Source organism: Manis pentadactyla, chromosome 5, assembly GCF_030020395.1.
Source record: "Manis pentadactyla isolate mManPen7 chromosome 5, mManPen7.hap1, whole genome shotgun sequence".
NCBI classification, from domain to species: domain Eukaryota; kingdom Metazoa; phylum Chordata; class Mammalia; order Pholidota; family Manidae; genus Manis; species Manis pentadactyla.
In genome coordinates, this window is record NC_080023.1 from 176,886,990 (window position 1) to 176,907,130 (window position 20,141).

Here is a 20,141-nt window from a genome sequence, read left to right on the forward strand (position 1 = left end):
TGATGCCCTGTGTGCCTGTTGCTCTCTGGTGGATGTCTGTATTGTGGGTGGTTCACTGATGTTGGTGAAATCATGCCTTTGTTATGAGATCATTTTGTTTCTTTGTTCAGATATAGTTGAGATTGATTTCAAGAATGGTGAATGGGCATTTAAAAGATGTGTTTAAACCCTAAGATTCTGGAGGCTAAGTAGGCCAAAATGTTTTCTTTCCCTTTAGATCTCCAGTGCCTGTTGGATTTTTACCTAAAACAAAGCGCATAGCCTAGAGTTACTTACACTTTCAATGTAGATCCAGTACAATGACTCCGTGAAAGGCCAGGCGGCAGAGGAGCCTGGCTACCGAAGGATGAACGGCGAGGAGGAGTTCTTCGATGCGGTCACAGGTGAGTGGGAAGAGGGGATGATTTGGGGACACAGTGCAACTCCAGGTCCGGGTCTCAGGCTTAGCCCTTGGGATGTGAGGGTGGCTCAGGAGAGCCACACAGCGAGAGATGGGACGTGTCCCCAGGTACTGACTTTTAGTAAAAGCATATGGCCTATCCAAGGTTTGGGTCCAAGGCCTTACTTTGGACGATAGGAGATAACAAGAAAGGGCCTCTGGGGTTTGGTCTTTAAAAGGGTTACCCTGGGGTATAAATATTTGGGTCCTAAGTAAGATATAATCTTATAGTATTGATACATAATAATCAAAACATTATTGTCCCATAATAAGGTGTGTTTGCACCACTTAAAGTGCACCAAGATTAAGTGGCTGTATGTGCTTCACGACAGCCTTTACCGCCTCGAGTTCAGCTATTCTCGCTTTCACATGGCCGGTTCATGTAGTGGTCACAGCCTGTAGTTGGGGAGACAGGAGTGTTTGTCTGACCGCACATAGCATGTTGCGGGGCCATGTGTGCGGCGGGGGCTGGGGGCCGGTGGAGCTGGGTCAGCGCACTCACTCAGAACATCACTGGGAGGAAGCCCTGAACACTCGAAGGAACACACGTGCAGTGACCCCAGGTGGCCCGAAGACCCTTGGAGCTCAAGGTGGCCGTGCTGCCCACTCTCCATCCCCCGTGACAGCATCTGGAATGTCACTTTTTTTTTTTCTGTAGAGGATGTTTCTTGGTGAAAAGGAATTTCATGAGACCATCTAAGTCCATTCCTTCCTCCTTAGGTGTAAGACTAGAAAAACAGTAACTTTGAAATGTTTCCCTGGTTCTTACTGATGATCTCTCCGAGTGTAGTCAGAGCCACTTCTGTTAGATTGCCCCAACGGAGTGGCGCCCGGCCCTGTGAAAGGGCCTTTCCCGCTCGCTGTGACCGTGTGGTGGGCTGATGGACAGCCACCATGCTTCTCCCAAGACAGAATTGTAGCAGGTTGATGGACCGGCAGCCCAAGATGATCAGCTTATGCTTGTCTGAGACACAAGGAGCAGGAGGCTGTGATCTGCTTAGGTTCTCCAAGGCTGAATTATGAAGTTGTCTTTCATGAGCTCAGAGCTGCTCTGTGCCCCTGGGAGACAGGCTTGTCTCCTTAACCTCACACTCACCAGTAATGTTTGCAGCTGGAGCCCCACCAGCTGGAGTGGGCATCAGGGAATCATGTCCTTGTGCCACCTGGCCCTTGCTGGCTGACCTTGTCTGGCCAGGGGAGCCAGCCAGGGCATGGGCCTCTCCTGCGTCTCATGTCCAGTCCCCTGCCACATGGAACCTGTGTGCCCCACTGTCCTGACATCACTTGCTCTTTATGCACCGCGGTGTTTGGACGACCCCCATCTCTGCTTCTGTGCATGGGAGCACTTCCCTGAGGTGGGGGTACAGGAGGCGACTGTCTCAGTGGGAGTAACTTCTCACCCCAGCCCTTTGGTTTGAAAACAAGTAATTTAACAGAAAGAAGAAAAGTGCTGAGGCTTCCAAGGCAGTGAAATACCCGCATAAAGTGCAGGATCCCGGCTGCCTCACTGTCTGTAGACTCAGTCTTACTTTATAGCTCTAACTCAGGAAGTACTTAAACCCAGTGGTTACTAAATGAGTGGCTTGAGTAGGAATCACTTCCTCTAAGAATCAGTACTGTTAGAGTGAAAGGTTTAAGTCCATGACACACATGTGCAGATTGAGGCCTAAGAAATTCACATTGCCCAGGTAAAAGGGACTCTGTGAGGGATACAATTACAGGGATCTCAAGTCCCTCCTTGCTCTCTGTATTTTCTTTTTTTCTACAATAAATATGTGTTTATATTAAAATGTTTAAATTGCTTACATAGCATTGGCTTAATTTGAGACAAGACTTCAACGCAAGTGTGCTGTGCTGCCTCGTTTTCCCAGGCATGTGTCTGGGTTGTAATTTAAATAAGCGTCCTTCTTGTTGGGGTCTCTTGGCATTGGCGGAGGTCTGTGGAGACAGGGCCACACGGTGCAGGGCCCAGGGCAGATTCTGCAGGACGCAGTTTCTCCACGGTGAGAATGTTTTCAAGCTAAGTTTAGGCTGGGGAGTAAGTAGATGTTTCTTTTGGGATAGGTAGGGAAAATGAGAGGTGACGGGCTATTTCAGAAAATATTGATCACTTAAGAGCTTTGTTTTTAATACATCCTTCCAAAATCATTGTGTGATATGACCTCAGTACTACATTTGTGAACCTGTCAATACAGAAGAATCTGAAAGAAGGTATTTTTGCTTGTTCTCAGGGAAGCCTGCCAGCAGTTTGTTTTACATTTGAGTCTGACACAGTTACCCTCTTGGCCTTCGCCCTGGGCCCGGCCTTCCTTTCTGTGAGGTCAGGGGCTGTCAGGCAAGCCCTACACTCCACGTGAGCCTGTGTCCTGCCCCGCTGGCTGGGCGGGGCTCAGCCCAGCAGCCCAGCTCCTGTCCCAGACCGCTCTGAGCAGAACTTGAGTGCCTCAGTGAATTGTGCTGCTGACGTGGAAGGAAGCACCCTTTCCTTTTCCTGCTAGTTACCTGTTTCTTGAGGAGAAAGTCTTCCTAGTGGAGAAAGGCCACAGGCACAGCCATCCAGGACACACAACATATTTCACACAAGCTCCCAAGGGTCCATTTCCCAGCTCTGCTGGCATGGCGTGCTCTCTGGTTCAGGCCCGTCATTAAGTCCTCCGCTGCTGCTCGTTGGCCCGGTCTATCCCAGCAGGGCGCTTGCATGGCGTGGCTGCTGGTCCTTAGAAACCGCTCTGGTGGGCTGTATCTAGGACAAGTGCAGAGCAGGGCCGCCAACCTCATGCCAAGACAGAGCAGGTAGCAGCCTTGAGATTGGCTTGCACGATGAGAGGCGGCTGCCCGAAGGGCAGGAGGCACCGACTGAGACACTGGACACCCATGTTCTGGACTGAAGGCTGGACCCAGCTAGTGTGCAGCACACCCGGCAGGGGCAGAGTGGATGTTCTCACCTGGAGCTCCTGGAGGCACCCACATTCTCCTGGGAAGCAGGGTGAATTACTCTGAAACGTGCTGATCAGAATGATAGAGTGTCAGGTGCTGTGCTCACATAGCCAGTTCTTGGAGGGCCTCAGAGCTCCCAGGTCCTGTGCAAGTTACCTTTCTGCTTGTCTCGTGCAGGCTTTGACTCTGATAACTCTTCTGGGGAGTTTTCAGAGGCAAATCAGAGACACCCTGGAGTGACTCATGTGGACACCCACAAAAGCAATGGGATTGGACGAGTTCGGGAGAAGCCCCTGCGAGAGAATGGAATTCAGAAGCACAGGTATGTTGGCCCACACGTGTGTTTCAGGGCCCTCCTGGGTATCTCTGATCACCCCCAAACATGCAGGAGCACCCACTCAGAGTCACCTGGGGTGGCTCCTCAGGCGCCCTGTTCAGCCAGAGATTTTGAGACTCAGTGCCTCTCTGTGTGGTTCCTGGGGATCAGCGATTGCCCTTCTTCAATTGCTGTGCCTGTCACCTGGCCACCTGCCCCCAGGGCTGCTGGGGGCCTGGTACGTGGCGGCCTGGCACTTTACACAGGGACTGGCGCATGCAGGGCCTGGCACATGGCAGGGCCCACCTGAGTTGTTGATTCGTTTCACACAGATCCCCTTGTGCTGTGTTGCGAGGTGTTGGCCCCTCAGCCCTGAGCACAGGGAGGGCTGTTTACACAGAAGACATCCTTCCATTCTCTCCCTATAGCATTTGGTTTCTGTGCAAGTAGATTCTGGTGACAGGGACACAGGTGGGATGAGCATCTGTCAGTGGAGCCCCAGGAGGGTGGGGCAGGCGGGCCTCCCTCTACCCCATGCCATCTTCATCTGTCTCTGATTTTCCCCACCCTGCTCTGAGCTTCAGTGTAGAGGATGTGCCCACCTCTGGGCTCAGGTGCCCCTCATGCCCTCAGATGGTCCTCCCATGCCTCCTGCTCAGGTGCCAGTCCGGGAGCAGACCAGGCTCTGCTGACTGGACGTCAGTGCCCTGAATCTGGCCCTGGGCCGGCCCTGCCCCCTCCTCCGGCCCCAGCCCTCCCCACGATCCGGCTCCCCTGTGTTGCCTCTCATGTCCATGTGCACTTGGCCTGCAGAGCCACGCCCCCTCACAGGCACCCACGAGCCTGGCACTGAGCTCCCAGTTGGGTGGTTTTTTCCCCTCTCTCTCCCCAGCTGCCTGTTCTCCTCTCCCTCTTGCTCCTGAAATAAGCAGCATGCCCTGACCAGCTGCCCTAATGTGCTCCAGGAGGAAGGACCAGGTCCCGGCTGGGCGGGAGCAGGTGTGGACACCGGAGGGAGGTGGCCCTGCTGTGAGCACAGGAACCGCAGATGTGGAGCCAGCTTCAGGGAAGCCTGGGCAGCCGTGGGCCAGCGGCCAGGTGGCGCCCCAGCCAGTGCCCCACCGCCGGGGCTCTGACTTCCGTGCGCATGGGTCCAGCACGCTTCCCCCACCAGATTTCCATCCCACTCAGGCCCTTCCTCCCCAGACAGGCACAGCTTCTCATCCCAGCTCCAGAGTTCCAGGATGGAGACCAGGGTCCCCTCACCCCGTCGTCTGTGGACAGGACCTCATGGGGCAGAATGATTGCTGGGCTCCCCTGTAGCTGGTGGGAGGGTAGCCTGAGAAGGACCAAGCCTCTTCAAACATGTGTTAAAAGGGTTGACAGCTGTTTTCTGCCAAGTTTTCCTCAGCCTGGCTCCCTCTAGGTGGCCTGATGGCCTGGTCTCTGTCCGTGGTCCTGAGGTTGCTCCAAGCACCTGTCTCTGCACCTTGGATGCAGCCCTGTGGAAGGAAGGTCGTCTGTGTGGCATGATCGTTTCCCGGGAGGTCCTCCAAAAAATCAATGCAGAAACTTCTCTTTGGGACTTAAACAGCAGTCTAGTGTTTTTTTTCTCCCTAGGCATGCAGCACAGAGAATGCTAAAGTTTAGATATGAAAATTAAAGGAAACATTGGTCTTTGAGCAAAGTCACCAGTCATAAGTGAATCTCATGTTGGAAGAGTAAATACACGTCTCTGGTTGCTTCCTGCAGGACATCACTACCTGCCCCAATGTTTACGAGAAGTGACTTCAGTGTGTGGAGTATCTTAAAAAAGTGCATCGGCTTGGTAAGTTTAGAAACTTGAAGCATAAACATCTTTGAGTCCTGTGAGTGTATTGCACTGCTGGTCGTTTAGGAAAATGCGCTTTGCATATTTATAAACACCATGCAGTAAAGATAATCAAATAGTAAAGGGCCAGTATGTGAGGGCAAGAGGTGGAGAAGCTCAATTATTTATAGATGGTTAGGAAATAGTTCTACAGACTCTTGACATCAGACTCATCACATGGGTTCCCATTTACCTTGGGGTTCTGAGATGTGCTCGTAGCCAGCCACCTTTGGGTGACCTGTGTGAAATGGGGGCTTCAGCGGGGTTCCTGACTGACCCTCAGGCTGGGCTGCAGGTGGAGCTCAGTTGCACAGAGTTTGTGCCAGAAGAACTTGTAGGATGATTAGTGTTCAGGAGCCCTTGGCTTTTCCTCTTTTGGCCTCACTGCCTGTGAGGGCCCTGCTGGCTGCCCCTCTCAGGCAGGCAGGGAGCCCCCGTGCACAGTCTGCAGTGTGCCCATCCAGGGCTGGCATTTGGTGACTCAGACTCAGGCTGAATGATGTACGAGGAAGCACCAGTTCTCAGAGGGTCACTGTTCACAGTTTCTTAGAGGTTCTTCACCCAGTCTTCTTATGCCATTGATTTATTTTTAAATTTGTATTGATGTATAGTTAACATCCTTAGTTTCAGGGGTACAGCATAGTGACTTGACAGTTGTGTATGTCACGGAATGCTCACCATATTAAGTGTAGTTGCCATCTGTCACCACACAGTTACTACGACATCATTGACTATGTTCCCCGTGCTGTACCTTTTATCCCCTTGACTTACTTATTTTAAAGCTGGGAGTTTGTCCCTCCTGATCCCCTTCACCCACCTCCCCACCCCAGCAACCACCAGTTTGTTCTCTATTTATGAGCCTGTTTCTGTGTTTTGTTTGTTTTGTTTTCCTCAGAATCCACATGTAAGTGAGATCACGTGGTATTTGTCTCCTTTGTCTGACTTGCTTCGCTGAGGATAATCCCCTCTCAGTCCAACCATGTTGTCACAAATGCCAGGATTTCCTTCTTTTTTAAGGTTAAATAATATTCCATTTGCATATATACCACATTACCGTTATCCATTCATCTTATCGATGGACACTTAGGTTGCTTCCATATCTTAGCTATTGTGAATAATGCAGCAGTAAACATGGGTGCATATATCTTTTCGAATCAGGGATTTTGTTTTCTTTGGGTAAATTCCTAGAAGTGGAGTTACTGGGTCATTAGGTATTTCTACTTTTAGTATTTTGAGGAACCTTCATACTGCTTTCCACAGTGGCTGCACCAGTTTACATTCCCACCAGCAGTCTGGGAGGGTTCCCATTTCTCTGCATCCTCGCTGACATTTGTTATTTCTTGTCTTTTGGATGGTGGCCATTCTGACTGGTGTGAGGTGATATCTCATTGTGGTGTTGATTTGCATTTCCCTGATAATTAGCAGTGTGGAGCATCTTTTCATGTGCCTATTGGCCATCTGAATTTCTTCTTTGGAGAAGTGTCTGTTCATATCCTCCGTCCATTTTTTAATAGGGTTATTTGCCTTTTGGGTGTTGAGGCTTGTGAGTTCTTCATATATTTTGGATGTCAGCCCCTTGTCGGATATGTCATTTACAAATATGTTCTCCCTTATTGTAGGATGCCTTTTTGTTCTGCTGATGATGTCCTTTGCTGTACAGAAGCTTTTTAGCTTGATATAGTCCCATTTGTTCATTTTTTATTTTGTTTCCCTTGCCCGAGGAGATGCGTTCAGGAAAAAGTTGCTCATGTTTATATTCAAGACATTTTTGCCTATGTTTTCTTCTAAGAGTTTTATGGTTTCATAACTTACATTCAGATCTTGATCCATTTTAAGTTTACTTTTGTGTGTGGGGTTAGGCAGTAATCCAGTTTCATTCTCTTGCATGTAGCTGTCCAGTTTTGCCAACACCAGGTGTTGAAGTGGCTGTCATTTCCCCATTGTATATCCATATCATATATTAATTGACCATATATGCTTGGGTTTATATCTGGGCTCTCTAGTCTGTTCCATTGGTCTATGGGCCTGTTCTTGTGCCAGTACCAAATTGTCTTAATTACTGTGGCTTTGTAGTAGAGCTTGAAGATGGGGAGCATAATCTCTCCGTCACTTTATTCTTCCTTCTCAGGATTGCTTTGGCTATTCCAGGTCTTTTGTGGTTCCATATGAATTTTAGAACTATTTGCTCTAGTTTGTTGAAGAATGCTGTTGGTATTTGATAGGGATTACATTGAATCTATAGATTGCTTTAGGCAGTTTCATACTAGTTTCATACCTTTGTGGTCTGAGAAGCTAGTTGGTACAATTTCTATCTTTTTGAATTTACTGAGGCTCTTTTAATGGCCTAGCTTGAGGCAGGATAGCCATTTTGACAATATTAATTCTTCGTATCCATGAGCACAGGATTTCCATTTATTGGTATCTTCTTTAATTTCTCTCAAGAGTGTCTTATAGTTTTCAGGGTATAGGTCTTTCACTTCCTTGGTTAGGTTTATTCCTAGGTATTTTATTTTTGATGCAATTGTGAATGGAATTGTTTTCCTGATTTCTCTTTCTGCTAGTTCATCATTAGTCTATAGGAATGCAACAGATTTCTGTGTATTAATTTTGTATCCTGGAACTTTGCTGAATTCAGATATTAGTTCTAGTAGTTTTGGAGTGGAGTCTAGGGTTTTTTATGTACAATATCATGTCATCTGCAAATAGGGACAGTTAACTTCTTCCTTGCCAATCTGGATGCCTTTTATTTCTTTGTGTTGTCTGATTGCTGTGGCTAGGACCTCCAGAATTATGTTTGAATAAAAGTGGGGAGAGTGGGCATCCCTGTCTTGTTCCCGATCTTAGGTGAAAAGCTTTCAGCTTCTCGCTATTCAGTATGATGTTGGCTGTGGGTTTGTCATATATGGTCTTTATTATGTTGAGGTACTTCCCCTCTATACCCGTTTTGTTGAGAGTTTTTATCATGAATGGATGTTGAATTTTGGCAAATGCTTTTTCAGCATCTGTGGAGATGATCATGTGGTTTTTGTCCTTTTTGTTGATGTGGTGGTGGATGATGTTGATGGATTTTCGAATGTTGTACCATCCTTGATCCTTGTAATAAATCCTACTTGATCGTGATGGATGATCTTTTTGATATATGTTTGAATTCGGTTTGCTAATATTTTGTTGAGTATTTTTGCATCTATGTTCATCAGGGATATTGGTCTGTAATTTTCTTTTTTTGTGGTGTCTTTGCCTGGTTTTGGTATTAGAGTGATGCTGGCCTCATAGAATGAGTTTGGGAGTATTCCCTCCTCTTCTACTTTTTGGAAAACTTTAAGGAGGAAGGGTATTAGGTCTTCACTAAATGTTTGATAAAATTCAGCAGTGAAACCACCTGGTCCAGCGAAAATTTTGTTCTTAGGTAGTTTTTTGATTACCAGTCCAATTTCGTTGCTTGTAATTGGTCTATTCAGATTTTCTGTTTTTTCCTGGGTCAGTCTTGGAAGGTTATATTTTTCTAGAGAGTTTTCCATTTCTTCTAGGTTATCCAGTTTGTGAGCATATAATTTTTCATACTATTCTCTCATAATTCTTTGTATTTCTGTGGTGTCCATAGTGATTTTTCCTTTCTCATTTCTGATTCTGTTTATGTGTGTAGACTCTCTTTTTTTCTTGATAAGTCTGGCTAGGGGTTTATCTATTTTGTTTATTTTCTCAAAGAACCAGCTCCTACTTTCATTGATTCTCTCTATTGTTTTATTCTTCTCGATTTAAAAAATTTCTGCTCTAATCTTTATTATGTCCCTCCTTCTATTAACTTTGGGCCTCATTTGTTCTTCTTTTTGTAGTTTTGTTAATTGTGAGTTTAAGACTGTTCATATGGGATTTTTCTTCTTTCCTGAGATAGGCCTGTACTGCAATATACTTCCCTCTTAGCACGGCCTTTGCTGCATCCCACAGATTTTGCGGGGTTGAATTGTTATTGTCATTTGTCTCCATATATTGCTTGATCTCTTTTTATTTGGTCATTGATCCATTGATTATTTAGGAGCATGTTGTTAAGCCTCCATGTGTTTGTGGTCTTTTTCATTTTCTTTATGTAATTTATTTCTAATTTCATACCTTTGTGGTCTGAGAAGCTGGTTGGTACAATTTCAATCTTTTTTAATTTACTGAGCCTCTTTTTGTGGCCTAGTATATGATCTAGTCTTGAAAATGTTCCATGTGCACTTGAAAAGAATGTGTATCCTGTTACTTTTGGGTGAAGTGTTCTATACATGTCAGTTAGGTCCATCTGTTCTAATGTGTTGTTCAGTGCCTCTGTGTCCTTACTTATTTTCTGTCTGGTTGATCTGTCCTTTGGAGTGAGTGGTGTGTTGAAGTCTCCTAAAATGAATGCATTGCATTCTATTTCCTCCTTTAACTCCGTTAGTATTTGTTTCACATATGTAGGTGCTCCTGTGTTGGGTGCATAGATATTTAGAATGGTTATATCCTCTTGTTGGACTGACCCCCCTTTATCATTATGTAATGTTCTTCTTTGTCTCTTGTTACTTTCTTTGTTTTGAAGTCTATTTTGTCTGATACAAATGCTGCAACTCCAGCTTTTTTCTCCCTATTAGTTGCATGAAATATCTTTTTCCATCCCTTCACTTTTAGTGTGTATGTCTTTGGGTTTGAAGTGAGTCTCTTGTAGGCAGCATATAGATGGGTCTTGTTTTTTTATCCATTCAGTGATGCTGTGTCTTTTGATTGGTGCATTCAGACCATTTACATTTAGGGTGATTATCGGTAGGTATGTACTTACTGCCATTGCAGGCTTTAGATTCGTGGTTACCAAAGGTTCAAGAGTAATTCCCTTACTATCTATCTAACTCACTTAGTATGCTATTACAAACACAACCTAAAGGTTCTTTTTTTTTCTCCTCCTCCGTTCTTTATATATTAGGTATCATATTCTGTACTCTTTGTCTATCCCTTGACTGACTTTGGGGCTAGTTTATTTGATTTTGCATCTCCTTAGTAATTAATTGTTCTACTTTCTTTACTGTGGTTTTATTTCCTCTGGTGACAGCTATTTAGCCTTAGGAACACTTCCATCTATAGCAGTCCCTCCAAAATACACTGTAGAGGTGGTTTGTGGGAGATAGATTCACTGAGCTTTTGCTTGTCTGGAAATTGTTTAGTCCCTCCTTCAAATTTAAATGATAATCTTGCCACGTAGAGTATTCTTGGTTTGAGGCCCTTCTGTTTCATTGCATTAAATACATCATGCCACTCTCTACTGGCCCTTAAGGTTTCTGTTGAGAAGTCTGATGATAGCCTGATGGGTTTTCCTTTGTATGTGATCTTTTCTCTCTCTCTAGCTGCTTTTAAAAGTCTGTCCTTATCCTTGATCTTTGCCACTTTAATTATTATATGTCTTGGTGTTGTCTTCCTTGGGTCCCTTGTGTTGGGAGATCTGTGCACCTCCATGGCCTGAGAGACTGTCTCCTTCCCAGATTGGGGAAGTTTTCAGCAATTACTCCTCAAAGACACTTTCTATCCCTATTTCTCTCTCTTCTTCTTCTGGTATCCCTATAATGTGAATATTGTTCCACTTGGATTGGTCACACAGTTCTCTCAATATTCTTTCATTCCTAGAGATCCTTTTTTCTCTCTGTGCCTCAGCTTCTTTGTATTCCTCTTCTCTAATTTCTGTTCCATTTCCCATCTCTTCAACTACATCTAATCTGCTTTCAAGTCCCTCCATTGTATGTTTCATTTCAGATATAGAATTTCTCAATGATTGAATCTCTATCCTAAATTTGTTCCTGAGTTCTTGAATATTTTTCTGTACCTCCATGAGCGTGTTTATGATTTTTATTTTGAACTCTCTTTCAGGAAGATTGGTGAGTTCAGTTTCACTTGCCCCTTTTTCTGGTGTTTGTGGGATTTAATTTGAACCAGGTTCCTTTGACATTTCAGTTTGTATGTGGTGCCCTCTAGTGCCCAGAAGCTCTGGTCTCTGGAGCTGCTCAGCCCCTGGAGTGATGTCGGGGGTCGCAGGGGAGCAGAGCTGGTGCCTGGGGGGAGGAAAGAGCTGTTTCCTGCTTCCTGGCTGCAGCGCCTGCCTCCACTGCCAGAACCAGTGGGCCGAGCACACAGGGAGTAGCCTCTATGCTTTGCATGTGTAGCTGCCATAGGCGGAGCCTCCCTCTGGCTGGCCTGACGCCAGGGCAGGGACTGCTGGTTTGTGAGCTGGTGGCAGCAGGCCCGGAGGAAGGCACAGCAGGCTGCGTATCACGGTGGGGGGCCTTGGAGCTGAGTATCCAGCCAGGGGGACGGAGCACCTGAAGCTCCTGAAAGTTCCCAACCTGCTGGGCAGAGCGTGCCTGGACAACCTTATCCACCTGTCCTTTCTCCTGAGCAGCAAGCTCTGTTCAATCCTTGCCCCTTTAGCAGCCCTCTCACTGTTAGGAAGTCTCTCAGTCTGCCCGCCTTTCTTTTGTCCCAGAGCGGCTGGATGTGGATCCTTGTTTTCCACAAACAGCTGGAATCTCAGTCTTTCCAAGCATTCCCCCTGTCTTAGCTTTCCAACCCCACCAATCTCCAGAGCACCATGCAATGTAGGTTCCTGCTCCCAGAGCAGATCTCCAGGGCTGGGTGTTCAGCAGTCCCAGGCCTCCACCCCCTCCCCGCCTCGTTTCTCTTCCCCCTACCAGTGAGCTGTGGGAAGGGCATGGGTCCCGCCAAGTCAAGGCTTTGGTATGTTACCGTTTCGTAAGTTCTGCTCTTTTCTCCAGGTGTGTGCAGTCTGGCGCAAACTTCTTTCCTGTTGCTCTTTTAGGATTAGTTGTATTACCTGTATTTTTGTATTATATGTGGTTTTGGGAGGCGTTCTCTGTCTCACCTCTCATGCTGCCATCTTTAATCTCAGTACTAATATTTTCTCCCATTCCCTAGGTTGCCTTTTTGTTCTGCTCATGGTTTATTTTGCTGTGCAGAAGCTTTTTAGTTTGATGTAGTCCTACTTGTTCACTTTTACTTTTGTTTCCCTTGCCTGGGAGACATGTCCTGAGAAAAGTTACTAATGCCAGTGTTCAGGAGTTTACTGCCTATGTTTTCTTCTAGGAGTTTTGTGGTTTCATGTTTTACATTTAGGTCTTTAATCCATTTTGAGTTCACTTGTATGTATGGTGCAAGAAAGCAGTCCAGTTTAATCGTCTTGCACATAGGTGTTCAGTTTTGCCAATACCAGTTGTTGAAGAGGCTCTCTTTTCCCCATCATATACCCATGGCTCCTTTATCGTATATTAACTGACCATATATGCACGGGTTTATATCTGGGCTCTTCTCTGTTCTGCTCTGTCGATCTGTGTCTGTTCTTGTGCTAGTACTGTACTGTTTTGATTGCTGTAACTTTGTAGTATAGCTTGAAATCAGGGATTGTGTTACCTCTAGTTTTGTATTTCCTCATGATTGCTTTGGCTATTCAGGGGCTTTTATGGTTCCATATGAATTTTAGGATTATTTGTTCTAGTTCTGTAAAAAATGCCCTTGGTATTTTGATAAAGATGATGTTCAATCTGTAGATTACTTTGGGTGGCATGGCCATTTAAATAATACTAATTCTTCCAGTTTATGAGTATGGAATATCTTTCCTTTTACATGTGTCTTTGTCAGTTTCTTTCATCAGTATCTTATAGTTTTCAGAGTCCAGGTCATTCACCTCTGTGGTTAAATTTATTCCTAGATTTTTTTTTGTGATGCAGTTGTAAATGGGATTGTTTTCTTAATTTCTCTTTCTGCTAGTTTGTTTTTAGTATATAGAAATACAACACATTTCTGTATATTGATTTGGTATCCTGCAACTTTATTGAATTATTTTTTAGTTCTAATTGTTTTTTGGTCAGGTCTTTAGGGTCTCCTATGTACAGTATTATGTCATCTGAAATGCCACTTATTTTTTGCCCTTACCCATTTCAGTTCTTTTTTCCCAAAGGAATCTTCATCTTTTTTTCAAATTCTTATTTTGAAATAATTTTAGACGTACAGACAGTTGCAAAGCGGTACAGTGAGTCCTGCATGCCCTTCCCCCAGCCTCCTGTAATGTTCCCGTCTCGTGTGGTACCCGCAGTCCAGTGGACGCACCAGGGCTCGCACTGGAGCATGGTGGGTACCTGACCCGCACGGCTGCCATGGCTCTCCCTGGTTCTCACTTTGTTCTCTGAAGAGGATGCGTCTAGAGACCAAGACCTGGACACTCGGCGTGCTCGTCGCTGCTGGGGCATCGCTGCTCCAGGCCCCTCAGCGGGCAGGGCTGGAGACCCCAATGTGCATACTCATCTCTGCCTGCGCATACACATATTTCTGTACAGTCTCCTGTTGTGTTTTAAAATAACACATTCAGGACTTTTCTCAGGATTTGTTAGCATATTATCTCCTACATTTTTAACTGAACACTCAGGTCTGGATGGAAGTGTCTACCTGGGATATGAGGTGAACACGAAAAGCAACTTGATCTGGACTCTTGAGAAGTCTGACGCCAGAGGCCTCTCATCAGCAAGGTGATGTCATGGCAGCGGCTGTGGGCGGCATGCAGACCACAGCTGCACCTGAGCACACAGTGCTGGCACATGCGCAGTGTTCTCAGAATGGAGGCCGTCTCACTCTGCCACTCCACGGATATGCTGGATTCACCCCTTGAGAGGCTTATCTCTTTAGACATGCCTCCAAAGAGGTGACTCTCCTCCCTTCTTCCTACTCACCAGCTCACTGAAACAGCAACAGACTAGTGTGAACAATGTCAGACACTCACAGGAGAGACAAGATCATGCGACTGTGCCCCTCACCAGCACCCCTGGCTGTCAGGGCCCACCAGACCCACCAGGGCCCACTGCACCTCCTCCCTGGGAATTTTGAACCAAATTCCAGATATCTTTTCATTTGTAAATATTTCTTATACATTGCTAAGGGGTAAGGATTCTTTTTTAACAACCACAGTACTATTATCCTCTTTTAAGAATAATATAATTCTTCAGTATCATCAAATGTCCACTCTGTTTTCAAGTTTCCAGCCGTCTGAAGCATCGTTCTCTTGTTCGTATTTTTGCAGCTATGTATGTGGAACTTGTTTTGATCCTTCCATCGGGAGACCTTTTTGTTGCTTTTCTTCAGAATTTAAGGGCTACTGATGCCCAGTGTTTGAGCTGCGAATTGGAGCTATGCCAATAATATTACTCTCATTTATAACTAGCATTTCTGTGATGAGAGAGCTCCTCTCCTCTGTTGTGAATGCAGTTTGCGTATGAAAGTCAGGGTCAATGAGTAGTCCTTTCTCTTTATCCACTTCCAAATTATGTGTTTGGGTCACTAGCATCACCCAGCATGACCAATAAAACCAACTAGTTTGTCTTTTTTTTTTTAAGTCAGGTAGTTAAGCCTCTGATGTGCTCTGGTCCTCAAGGCGTTCCATCTTTGGCAGGTAATGGCTTCTTCCAGTTGTCCCAAAGTCCTTTACAAAAGATGCTTCTGGCTCATCTGGAGCCTTCATGGTCCAGGATCTGGGATGAGCCACTTGTCCTGGGCTTGAGGGAGCTCGGGACCACAGCTGGGCCCCAGGGAGCCTGTGGAGCAGTCTTGTTTCTAGGCCTTTTTGGGGAGAGCGTTAGGAACTGTTTCAGTTTGTTCCAGCAGTGCTTCAGATCGGGGGTGCAGGGTTTATCCAGCCGCTCCTCTGTGGTGTCTGGGTCTCTTCTCCCACACCGACAGCGCTGACGGATTTAGACTAGCACATAATTAATGACTCACTTGCTTTATCTCACACCAGCAGTTCTGAGGACAGGATCAACTCTGCCGCCAACTACATGTTTAGTGAGGCAGCACGTGCCTTCTGGCATTCGTCCTGGGCTGCGTCTCAGGTCACTGCACCTTAAAGTCCCTGCAGTGGGTCTTTGAGTGATTGTGTCCTAAAGGGATTGTATGGGTTCATTTATTTCATTTTATTCTTGATGTTCAGAGATAGCTTTTCTAAATTTAATTTTGTTTTAAGTTTATAAATCCAAAGCCAAACCTCTCAAACAAGAGATAGTCCCAGAGTTCAGCTTCCTGTGCCTGTCCTCTCCCTGCTGTCTGCCTTCCCCTAGGGCAGCCCTCAGAACACGCTCCAGTCTGTGTTTCCAGGTCCCACGAGCCGGCTGCATCTCCTCCCCATTTCTGCAGAGGAAGCAAGGCTCTCCTCTACCTTTTTCCACCATCGTGCAGCCATAGCCACAGGGCCCCTCCTGTCCTTTGGTCACTGTGTTGCCACCAGCAGTGTGCTGACGGCCCTGGTGGATGGTTGTATCATTTCTGGCCCTTTGCTATGTTTGGGGGTCTGTGGGGCAGGCCCCTGGAGCTGGGGCCGCTGGCCAGAGGATCAGAGCAGGCGTAGACTGGCCGACAGGGCACATCCCCGGTGCGGGGCACTGTTTTGCATCCCTGCCAGCAGGATGGGGAAGGCGGAGGGCTCCTCCACGCGAGCGGGTGAGCAGTGGGACCGCCACAGGGTTTGATTTCCTTCCTTCTGATGTGTATCAGGCCGGCATCTTCCCTGCACTGAAGGCGAGCTGTGTCCCTCTGCCGCCTGCCTCCCCTCCCTGCTGACCAGCCCCCGGAGCCCAGCCCCCGTTCTGGTCCTTCCTTGAGGAGGCCTTACTGCCCTGCTCAGCCAGACCTTCTCCTGAAAGAGCCTCTGCCTCATCTAAGTCTGCCAAAGCCTCTTCCCTGGACACAGAGCACAGAGTGCCCCCTGCACGTGTGTCCCCTTAGCACCTTCACAGCGCTGGGCCTGTACCGTGCCTGACAGCGGGTACTCGAGACACCTTTGCTGGCTTCGGAAGGCCTTTGGGCAAAGCCCACGGGGGTTAAGGAGTGTCCACATGCCCCGGGCGGTGATGAGAAGCTGGTGGCGCTTTTCCGGCTGTTGTGGATGGCGCTTTGGGACCCGGCCCTGGACGCAGCTCTACGAGCGTGCTGGCGTGCGGTTTGGAGCCCCTGCGGTCTCAGCTTGTGATGCCGGCCTGGGAGGGGGATGGGGTGTGGGGAGGCAGAGGGGTCCTGGGCGCCTCCATGCAGGAAGCGGGGCGGGCTGGGCCCACCCGCAGAGCGTTCAGACCTTGTCCAGGGCAGGTGTCTGCGGCCCCACGAGGTGATCCTCAGAGTAGGGGCGGGTGTGGGGGCTCCAGTTTCTGGGGAGAGCTGACTGGTAACGGGTCTCTTGGCGTCTCCTAGGAGCTGTCCAAGATCACGATGCCGATCGCCTTCAATGAGCCGCTCAGCTTCCTGCAGCGGATCACAGAGTACATGGAGCACGTTCGGCTGATCCGTGCAGCCTCCCGCCAGCCCCAGGCCCTGGGGAGGATGCAGGTGGGCGGGGGGGGGGGGGGGGGGCGCTCCGGGCGGTAGGCGATGCGCGTGATGCCTCCGCACCATCCGGCCAAGTCCAGTGGGGACCGGGCGCCTCGCGGGGGGAGGCCCGGAGGAGAGCCGGCACAGCCCTCCCGGCGCCTGAGGCCCTCGTCACGCGCCTGTGCGCCTCCACTCGCCTCGGGGCCCCTCCGCTGCCCCCCGCGGTGTGTGAGCGCAACCCTCAGAATGGCAGCGCCCGCACCACGGGGCCTGCCCGGCGGCCCAGCGGGGGTGGGGAGCAGCAGGCGCCCGCTCCGGGCTCCGGGGCAGTGGTGCTGATGGCGGCGTCCCCAGGTCCCCTCGTCGTGCGGCCTGTCAGAAGCGGCGGCGGGTCAGCGACCGTGAAAGATGGCGCAGGGGCTGAGGTCTGACCCCGCCCCTGCGCCGTTCGCAGTGTGTAGCTGCCTTCGCGGTCTCGGCCGTGGCTTCCCAGTGGGAGAGGACCGGCAAGCCGTTCAATCCGCTCTTGGGGGAGACGTTCGAGCTGATCAGGTAAGAGCACAGGTGCCCGAGCTTGGGGTGCGAACTCCTCCCGCCGCTGACTTCTCTGCCCTGTGGGCGGGACGGGCTGCCACCGGGGTGCCCCCTGCAGGTGGGGCGTGCGGGGAGCGGTGCCTTAGTACTGCACGGGCCGGCCGCAGGTGGACTGGGTATCAGACCGCGAGAGGAGGCACGAGGTGCCCGTGTGGCGCGGGGGGTGGGCGGGCAGGGCGCTCGTTCTGAGCTGGATGGAAACCTGCTCATAGGGGACCAGCCACCTTGCCCTAGCGTCCTTGCCCTAGTGCTCGGAGAGCGCAGCTGAAGGAGGACAGTCGTTGCTAAGAGGCCTCTGCAGCCTCCACGGAGGTCTGAGGTGGGGCCTGCGGCACTGGCCAATTTTAAATGCCACTGAAATTCCTTTCTTCTGAGCATCTCCTGCTTTCAGCCTGTCCCCCAGCACGCAGGCCTGAGAAGGGCCAAAGGGCGGGGGCGCGGGTGTGCTCCGTGGGTCCTGGGAGCTCACGTGGGCCTCCCTCCCTGGCCTCACTGCCTCACAGGCTGTACACTTAGAAAGTTGTCTGTGGGCCTGTGCACCTTGGTGGCCGCCCACAGGGACCTGTGCGACGCAGCTCCCCAGGCCCCAGCGTAGTCGGCCGGGCCGGGCATCCTGGGGTGCAAATGTGCACAGCCCCTTTGAGGACGTCTGGGGTAGCTTGCTATACCTGCCCTCGGGTCCTGTTGAGAGTCTGCTGGGTATTTTACTTAAGAGCATTTGTTTCTAATTACAAGAGCTCTTTTTGAAAGTGTAAAATTGAGAGAAGTGAGGAGACGGGTGGGACATGACCCTGTGAAGCATAATCAGTGTGAGCGCTTGGGTAGATTTCCCTGCATGTGTGTTTACTTAATGTGATCTTTTAACTGTATCCTTTTTCAGTTAACATTATGCCATATTCATTTCCCTACAATATGAAAAGCTTTTCTGAACTATAGTACTTCACAGATGCCAGGATGCCTGCTTTGTGTTCTAGCGTTTCTGGATGGCCTTGCTTCACTTGCAGCATTTTTTCTTTCTCTGGTGTGTTGTGCAATCAGTGGAATTCTGGATTCACAGAATCGTTTAGATGGTAGTTCTTGGGCCCTTACTGAATGGGTGTTACTAGTGATTAAGAGTTTTTCAAAGGTGAGTAAGTGATTGTGGAGCTTGGAGACACTGCCAAAGTCAGCAGTCCTGGGGGCCATGGGGTTTGAAAGGGTGTCATCTCCAGGAACCCAGGCTGGCTGCATGTCTGTGCAGAATCACTTGTGTTTTGGTTTCAAATTCTGATCTGTTTCTGGTTCATCCTGATGGTCCAGCCTCTGGCCCCTTCCCCACATGCACACCTTGGAGGTGTCTCAGGTTCAGTTCCAAACCACCACGATACAGTGAATACTGCCAGAAAGTTAGCCAAATGAATTTTTTGGTTTCCAGTGCATATAAAATGCTGCTAAAAAATACTAGCCATCGTCTGACCTCTCAGTGAGTCATAAACACTGACCACAGGCACCATCACAATAAAATAATAATAATAAGCTTCAAATCCTTGTGAGAACCACCAAAACAGACACAGAAATGTGAAGTGAGCAGATGCTGTTGGAAAAATGGTGCCAATTGACCTGCTTCAAACTTTGAATTGGTAAAAAAACACAACATGTGCAAAGTGCAATGAAGCAAACGCAGTACAGTGAGGTCAGCTGGCATGGCTGGTGTGGGAGTGCCACCTGCAGGCTTTCACCATGGTCCAGATGCTGCCTGGCTCTGCAGGGTGGGGCCGTGGTACTGAGGTCTCGTTACCTTAACGGAAGCTGGAGCCAGCAGGGGAGAGCATGTGCGCTCCGTGGGCCTCCACTGTAAGTGGCAGAGGTCCAGCAGGCGACCGTGGGCTGCAGCACGTCACAGCAAGAGCGACTGCAGGGAACAGCCCTGCTTCCCCAGGTTAGAAACAGAGAAACTGAGGCCCAGACGAGGGAGCGCCTTGCCCACAGGGTTTCTCTGAGGGAATCTTTGAGTTCACGTGCAGTGTTCTTCCTTTCCTCGGTATTACTCTTGAGCAACACTTACCCCACTCCAGTCAACATATGTCAGTGCCCGTGTTTGGGATTCTGGCCTTATGTAGCTGTTAAAAAGTATCAGCATTTTAGCTTATTAAGAAGCATCATTAAAGTATCTTGAAAAGAGAAATGAAAGCACAATGGGAAAAAGTTCTAGACAATGTGCAATAAGCAGCATGAATTAAAGGAGTGTGACCCGCCCAGGATGTGGAATGCAGTGTGACGCCTGTTCATGAGTCTTTTCCAGGAACTTAAGCCGGGGTTGAACTGGAGTCCCACAGGCCAGTGGCGGATGCTGGCATTCCTCCCGCACCCCGGCACACTGCGGCGCCCAGGCCCCGGGTCTGCCGCACGGTGTGCGGCGAGCCCCCAGCAGCCTCCCAGCTTGAGGAGCCGCGTCTCTGAACCGAGTCGCTCTCCAGGGCCGCACCCTCAGATCGCTCTTGCGGAGCTGAAAATAACACTTTCTTTTCTTAGACAAGTATTCATTTTGTAAATTACATACCTTGGTAGGCAACCTTTTAAAATCTAATTTTTCAACTTTCCTTCCTCTGGAATGATTGGAAATTCTGATTCCAGTTAAGTTAGTAATTATG

The 20,141-nt window shown here is 48.6% G+C and overlaps 1 protein-coding gene across 3 annotated transcripts in view; it reads left to right on the forward strand.

Annotated features, from left to right (window-relative positions):
- Positions 1-20,141, forward strand: part of OSBPL2 (oxysterol binding protein like 2) — a 44,884-nt gene that overhangs the window by 14,166 nt on the left and 10,577 nt on the right. For all 3 annotated transcript variants that reach the window (XM_036901801.2, XM_036901800.2, XM_036901803.2), the window contains exons 2-6: positions 218-383; positions 3,554-3,698; positions 5,445-5,520; positions 16,801-16,935; positions 17,372-17,469. In XM_036901801.2, coding sequence (XP_036757696.2) covers positions 347-383; positions 3,554-3,698; positions 5,445-5,520; positions 16,801-16,935; positions 17,372-17,469 — 491 coding nt within the window. In that variant the 5' untranslated portion in view covers positions 218-346. The remainder of the gene's footprint in view (positions 1-217; positions 384-3,553; positions 3,699-5,444; positions 5,521-16,800; positions 16,936-17,371; positions 17,470-20,141) is intronic.